Consider the following 7,201-nt stretch of genomic DNA (forward strand, 5'->3'; position numbering starts at 1 on the left):
CAGGTGGCAGAGGGGGGCTGTGGTGGTTAGGGGTGGTGGTTCACAGTCCTGTCTGAGGTCTGTCAGGTGGCAGAGGGGGGCTGTGGTGGTTAGGGCTGGCGGCTCTCAGTTCTTCCCAAATGCAGAGCTCAGTGTGTCTGTGTGGGGTGTGCTGGCTGCCTCTGGGCAAGCTGGGTGGTCATCATGGAGTCCAAGCAAGTCCAAGTCCACGGATCTCCCTGGACTGTTGGCTGCTGAAGCAGAGACCACTGGCATCTCCTCAGCTGGACCCCACAGGCCCTTGAGAGCCACACCCTGGGATGCCGAGGAAAGGCTGACCCAGCCTCAGCCCTCAGAGCCCCCACTCCCTAGGGACATGGCTTCAGGTCAGGGGCCTTGCTGTGAATCCCGGCATGGGTTTTCCTCCAGGCCCGCTCAGTGGTTTGTGGGAGTCCAGTCTGCCTTCCTGATTGGCCTCTCCTCTTTGTGAAAGCCCCTGTTTGTGGGGGACCCAGCTGTGCTGGGGCAGCAGGCCTGCTGTGCCATCAGGTGGATTGCAGCACGTGGGATCCCATGGGTGACAGGTCGGACCATGCTCCCAGTTTTCAACTTCATCTGCAGTTTACCGGCCTCTCTTTCACACTGCCACCTGGAGGTGGATGTGAACCACTAAACTTTTAGCTAGTGCTCACCATCCAGCCAAAGTGAATGTGAGCAACCGAGCTGGATTGGACTGCCCTGCCCCACACTCTCACTTCTGTCAGTGCACCTGTAGCTGTGCAGGTGGGGAGAGGGGTCAAAGAAAAGTGGGCACAGTTCAGTGGACAATCCTTCTGGAGAAAAGCCTGCTTCTCTCCCATCCTCTCAGCTCTCTCAAACATCGTGAAGCCTTGGGCTTGGGCAACTCTGAGACAAAGCCAAACTCCCATCCATGGAGTCCCTGCTGACTCACAGCGACCCTACAGGACAGGGTAGATCTGCCCCATGGACTTCCGAGACTGTAGATCTTTCACCACCATCATGTCATTTCTGACTCACAGCGACCCTGCAGGCCAGGGAGAACTGCCTCCCTGGATCCCTGAGACTGCAGCTCTTCATGGGAGTAGAAAGCCTCGTCTTTCTCCCTCTGAGCGGCTGGTGATTTCAAACTGCTGACCTTCTGGTGAGCAGCCCAATGCATAACCACTAGAAAACCCTTAGGAATTGGGAACATGCACATGTGGCTGCAGGAAGAAAGCCCTACATGCTGGGACCCACCCAGGGGAGCAGGTGTCTGCATCTGGTGGCCTGAAAACCCCCACTAAGGCTCCCCGCATCAGCCCCAAAGCTATGACACCTCTGCTGGGCCTTCTCCCTGACTGGGGCGTCTGGCCACTCAGGCCTCTGTGGAGAGTCCAGGGGCGGAGCTTTCCTGCATCTGCTATGGAAGCTGCTGGGCTTCCAGGACATAGCTGAGCTCCCTCTGCTTGGGGCCACGTCCCCGCTCCCCAGCCCGAGGCCTGTGCGCACAGCAGGTGTGTTTCCCTGTGTCTCTGCCTCAGACTCACACCCACCTCTTGTCTCTGGACAGGTTTTGACCTGATGGATCAGTTCGGCGTGAAGGAACTCCTGGGGCAGAGAGAACATGGTGCTCATAGCTCCTATGTCCGCATGGGGTCCTATCCCGTGGTGCAGAGGACTGAGTGAGTGCACACACTTTCTGGACCTGCCCTGGGCACCATGGGCTGGACAGTCTAGTGGAAGCCAGGAAAGCCCTTTGGTGCAGCAGCTGCACCATGAACCCGGAGTTGAATCCCTACAACTCCCTGGCTGATCTTTCTTTAAAATCACCACCCATTAATCCTGCCAAGCTCCAGTCCATGCAAACTCAGATACCTTGGAGCTAGCGGAGAGAAGACCCCTGGGCGCCAGGGAGATGAAGCAAGGAGGGGTAGGAGCCGGGAGCCTCAGTGAACCCATGATAGGGGTCTCCTGGGCTCTGTGTGATCTTGGGGAATGGGCGTGTCAGGAGGGGGAATGGAAGGGAGATGGGGTCACGGCGATGACCTCTGGGGGCCTTGTCTGACCCCATTAGAGGCTGATGGGACAGGGAGTGAGCAGGGGCAGCGGAGGGCCACAGCGGTGGTCTCCAGGGGGGCTTCTGAAAGTCCCACCTGAGAAATGGTGGTAAAGGCCGGGACTCAAAGAAGTGTTTAGAAATATGAGGGAGCTTCAGGCAGCATGTGGGACATGGGATGAAAAGATCATGGATTTTCCCTGGAGCTCTGGGAGGCCCTGGGGGGTGGGTGGGCTTGCCGACTAGTCCCCTTCACGGCCCCTGTGTCCTGCTGAGCCTGGGCTGCCTTCTCCTCTCCTCCCAGGGACGTGTTCCCCCAGGGCTTGCCGGATGAGTACGCCTTTGTCACCACCTTCCGTTTCCGGAAAACATCTCGGAAAGAAGACTGGTACATCTGGCAAGTCATGGACCAGTATGGCATCCCCCAGGTGAGCACACCCCGCCCCACAGGTGAACAGGCTTCAGGTGACGGGTACGCCCCAGGTGAGCAGGCCCTCCCCCTACAGGTGAACAGCCTTCAGGTGAAGGGTACTCCCCATACTCCCCAGGTGAGCACCCGCTCCCCCCCCTCCCGCCCCCGCCCCCAGGTGAGCGGCTTCCAGGTGAGGGCATTCCTCAGATGAGTATTCCCAGGTGAGAACATTCCAGGTGAGGACATCCCCCAGATGAGGTAACGACACTCATTCATCAGGCGAGGGCATTCCCAGATGAGAAAATTCCCCAGGTCAGGGAACTGTCCCCTCCACCCACCCAACTCCCCCACGTCAGAGAATCCCCCAGGTAAGGGCATCTCGAGGTGAGGGCATCATCAGGTGAGGGCACCTGTGGTTAAGGACAGCATAGCCCTCCACGTCTTCTGTGGCTCAGGACGCACCGTGCGAAGGGTCTGAGGACAGAGGGGCAGGTCAGGGGCAGGTGAGAAGGACAGAGAAGACCTCACCCGGCCCTCTGGGACCTTGGGGCTCTCCAGGGAGGTGGCACCAGGTCTGCTGGCATGTGATTCCCCCAGCTGGCTCAGAGCAGAGCGCCCTGGACTCGAGCCTAGCCTCTGCCCGTCCCTTTCTTGCTGTGGACCCTGAGTCCGTGGGCTGGCCTTCCCGAGTCTTGCTCTCCTGGTCTGAAAAGTGGGGAACCAAATGCCTCCCATGAGTGATGGATGGAAGGAGCCTTTGAAACAGCAGCTGAGAGATTTGGACCGGTGCCTGGCACACACTGCTAGGGGTTGAATAGTGTGCCCCTCCCCCCAAATAAATATGGAGGCCCTAACCCCAAACTGGTAAATCATGGCACCCTGTTTGGGAATAGGGGTTTTCTTTGTTATTTTCATGTCACCACATCAGAGTGGCGGAGGTTGGGGTTCTTAATCTTAACCCCTTCACATGGACCCTCCTATAAAAAGAATAGAGTAGATGCTCACCCACAGGGAAGACAGACAGACACAAGCCAAGAAGCACCGAGGAAGACCTTGTGAATCCAGGCAAGGAGTGAGGACGATTGGGGGAGGATTGGTGCCTCTGAAGGATGGTTTGGTGAAGAACATTGGATCTATCACACATGGCCATAGAACAAACAAACAAACAAAAAGCCATCCAGCCAGAATTCTCCTCGGAAGTGCAGAAGTCAAGACTTTATGGCAGCAGCCTTTGGCCATGTTGTCAGGAGGGACCAGTTCCTGGAGAAGAACGTTATGCTTGGGGGAGCGGAGGGTCAGTGAGCAAGAGGACTCTGGACGTGATGGATGGGACGCGATTGTGAGCATGGCGCAGAACCGGGCTGTGTCTGGTTCTGTTGCCCATGAGGTTGCTATGAGTCGGGGCAGACTTGATGGCACCCAGAGTCACAGTAGAAGGAAGGCTCTTTCCTAGAGCTGGCATCGAGGGATCCTGGTCTTGGGATGCCTTCCCGTCAAACTCCTGGTCTCCCAACTGTGAGAGTGAATGCAACCGTGTTCTTTAAAGCTACCCACTTGAGGTCCTCGTGAATGGCAGTCTTAGGTGACAACCGGGGTGCTGTCAAAGGCAGTTACTTCTCCTCACAGGTTTCCATTTCCCTGGAAGGATGCTCTGAAGCCCTTTCTTTACTGACCTCCGGTGTGCTTTAGCCTTTGGGCCCCAGGAAGGTAGAATAGCCCATGGGCAGCACACGGCCCAGGAGGCAAACCAAACGTACATCCCAAGATGTCAATGCAGTCTGTTGGTTTAAGCGGAAAGCATCATGCTGTATTGCTGTTGTCTGCCAAATCTAAATCCCCTTGTCCTTAGTTTGTGTCCCAACTGCGTCTTGGGCTGCCACTGACCTGTATCCCCTCCTAGGAAGATGCTGAGGGTCTTTTTGTGTTCATGGATGGCCACTGGGGAGTACAGGGGCTCCAAAATCAAGCTCCCTTTTCTCCAGCTAAAGAGAGAGCCTGCTGTTGAATGCACGTAGTTCTACCGCGTATAGAGCACTTGGTGTGAGGTGGGGATTGTCCTGAGTTGTTTCCAAATCTAGCTTCTTTATTTCTCATAATGAGCACTAGGAAGTAGTGGGCGACCTATTGGGCTGATAACAGCAAGGTTAGCAGTTAGAAACCACCTTCTCCTTTGAGGGATAAAGATGATACTTTCTACTCCTGCAAAGGTTTGCTGTCTTGAAAACCCACTGGAGAAGCTCCACTCTGTCCTATCATGTCACTCAGAGTTAGAATTGACTTGAGTTTGTGTCCTCGTAACAACCCCAGAAATAAGTTAACGGATGTAAGCGAACGGAGTCACAGAGAGGTTAAGGAATTTGACTGATTTTACACAGGTGGTCAGGGGAGGAACTGGGATTTGAACTCAGGCAGTCAAGCTCCCAAGATCTGGCCTGCTCACGGACTTTTCCTTAGCATGCCATGCCAGCGGAGCTGCATGGATGGTTCTAGGTGTGGCTACCTGTGGCCTGCTTTCCTAAGTGTGGGAGGCTGCGGAGAGCTGAGAGTCCCCCAGAGCCCTGCTTCTTTCTGCTCCTCTTGGTCCCCATCCACTTCTGCCTCCAGTTGCAGGAGTCTTGTATCTGCACTTTCTAAGGGTCTGGTGTGATGGGACTGGACGCCTGCCTTGACATTCTTGTGGGGTGAGCTGGCACCACCCCCTCTGTCTGGGTTCTCTCTTCCACAGAGCTTCTAACGCTATGTGCCCCCCGCCCCCACCGGCCCCAGCCATGTCTGCCTGTCCCTTCCTGCTGGAATTCCATGGAGCCGGGCGGAGGTGGACTGTGCCTCCCAGACTTCAGACTCCTTCTGGGAGGGCGGCTGGCCTTTCCATTTCCTCAAGCAGGCACTGGCTGGACGCTCCTCACTGGCCGTTCCAAAGACCACCCTCGCACCCTGGGGGCATATTGGATCCGCACAAGAAAAGGAGATGCTGAGCTTGGAAATGACATCTGTGAACTGAGTGATGTCGCCGACATTGCCATTCCCCCGTTCCTCATGTGGGACCACTGCAGTGTCTCAGATCCGTGATCCCATCCCATCCTTCCAACCTCTGCCTGAAGCTGGCATCCTGGGAGGCTGTGGGGGTGTTAGTCTGGGTAGACTAGAAAAACAAATGTAGGGAGATCTATAGGTGTATATAAGAGAGAACTTTCTATCAAAGAGCAATTGCATATTAAGAAAACATCCCAGCCTAGTCCAGATCAAGTCCATAAATCCATTATTACCCCATATGTTGATACTAGTCCATAAACTCCTCTTCAGACTCATGCAGCCATGCAATGATGCTGAGTGCAGGAAGATTGCAGGCCAGTGGGTGAGAAGTCTTGTGGATCCAGTGGTGATGGGAGCATCTCAGCGTCTTGCAGGGAGAGTGTGTCTGGCCTCCAGTGAGCTATTTATCTCCATTGTGCCTCCAAATGAAGTCATCAAGCTGCCACCTGATTGACCGGCTAGACTCCACCCCTTCTCAGGTTGACAGGAGATGATATACGGTAACTGCCACAGCGGGCATTCACTTATTCCCAACCTGATGAAGGGGCAGGACAATGGTCAATGTGAGTGGCGAGGTGGGGGGAGGTTGGGGGAGGGAGCATATAAATGTGGAGGACAGTGTTGACACTTCAGGGACATAGACTGAATCATGGATGCCCCCACACCTTTTACCTGTACCTACCTGGCCGGGCATCACCCTCATACTCATCACCATGTGTGAGTGCCCAGTGACAGCACCTCAGCGTGCCATTGTGCAGAGGGCCACGGTGTGTTCGAACAGCCTCTGTGGTTTCTGATCACCGCAAGGACACACCTGGGCTCTGACTCCTTCAGGAATGAGCTTCCCTGTTATGTTTCGGGGCCCTACCAGTGTTGTTCGGCACTGTGGAATTGAGTCCCCCTACATAACAGAACGAAACACTGCCCACTCCCTCGCCATCTTCACGATGGTTGCTCGGCTGTGTCCTATCAGTATAGGGTGTGTTTTAAGCCAAACACCTTGGAGATAGAAAGAGAGCAGCGGGTTATAATAGGGCAGCAAGCAGAGGTGGGAGAGGACAGACACCACACCATGTGAAGATCGCCGGGGAGTCTTCTCCCAGAGCCTGAAGATGGAGAGCCAGCGCCCTGCATGTGGACCGCCAGCCCCCAGAATGTGAAGAAGAAAATGCGTGTCTGTGGGCCAGAGCCCCCTCCTCTGGGTCTGTCTGTGATAGCCGCAGAGCTATCTGCGACATCAGCTAAGGGTGGTCCCCGGATCCACCCACCACAGAGTGTCGCTCAGCCAACTCGCCAGGTCCCACGTTGACTTTGGGATGTGGAAACGACCCCCTCCACATTTTACAAATGAACAAGGGGCTCAGAGGTTCAATGACCTTCTCAAGGTCGCATGCTTGTGCAGGGATTGTCACTGGTCTGAGTCCAGGCAAGCAAAGACACCCCCCTCTCCCAGGCTGCCCCACCCACTCCAGGACCATGTCCTTGACTTAAAGTCAATAAAGTGCGACTACCAGCCAGGCCTGGGACACATCTTCCCAGCAGCTCCTGGGCTGTGGGTGACCAGCCAATGGGCCCCTCAGTCTAGCCACATGGCCACAAGGAGCTCTCCCAGCAGACGGGTGAGTTTGTGGCCCTGGATCTCATGGAGGGTGGGGCATTACAGGTGTGTTGGACAGCCTGCCAGGTAGGTGTTATAAGCGTCATTGTACCCAAGAGGAAAG

The 7,201-nt window shown here is 55.5% G+C and overlaps 1 protein-coding gene across 1 annotated transcript in view; it reads left to right on the plus strand.

The window, feature by feature from the left end:
• Positions 1-2,439: 2,439 nt before the first annotated feature.
• The window catches only part of COL22A1 (collagen type XXII alpha 1 chain), a 57,529-nt gene continuing 52,767 nt past the window's right edge, over positions 2,440-7,201 (plus strand). The window contains exons 1-2 of the mRNA XM_045286927.1: positions 2,440-2,463; positions 2,623-2,637. Coding sequence (XP_045142862.1) covers positions 2,440-2,463; positions 2,623-2,637 — 39 coding nt within the window. The remainder of the gene's footprint in view (positions 2,464-2,622; positions 2,638-7,201) is intronic.

Source organism: Echinops telfairi, unplaced genomic scaffold (genome assembly GCF_000313985.2).
Source record: "Echinops telfairi isolate 266 unplaced genomic scaffold, ASM31398v2 ScPeMD7_1;HRSCAF=3_0, whole genome shotgun sequence".
In the NCBI taxonomy this organism is placed as follows: Eukaryota; Metazoa; Chordata; class Mammalia; order Afrosoricida; family Tenrecidae; genus Echinops; species Echinops telfairi.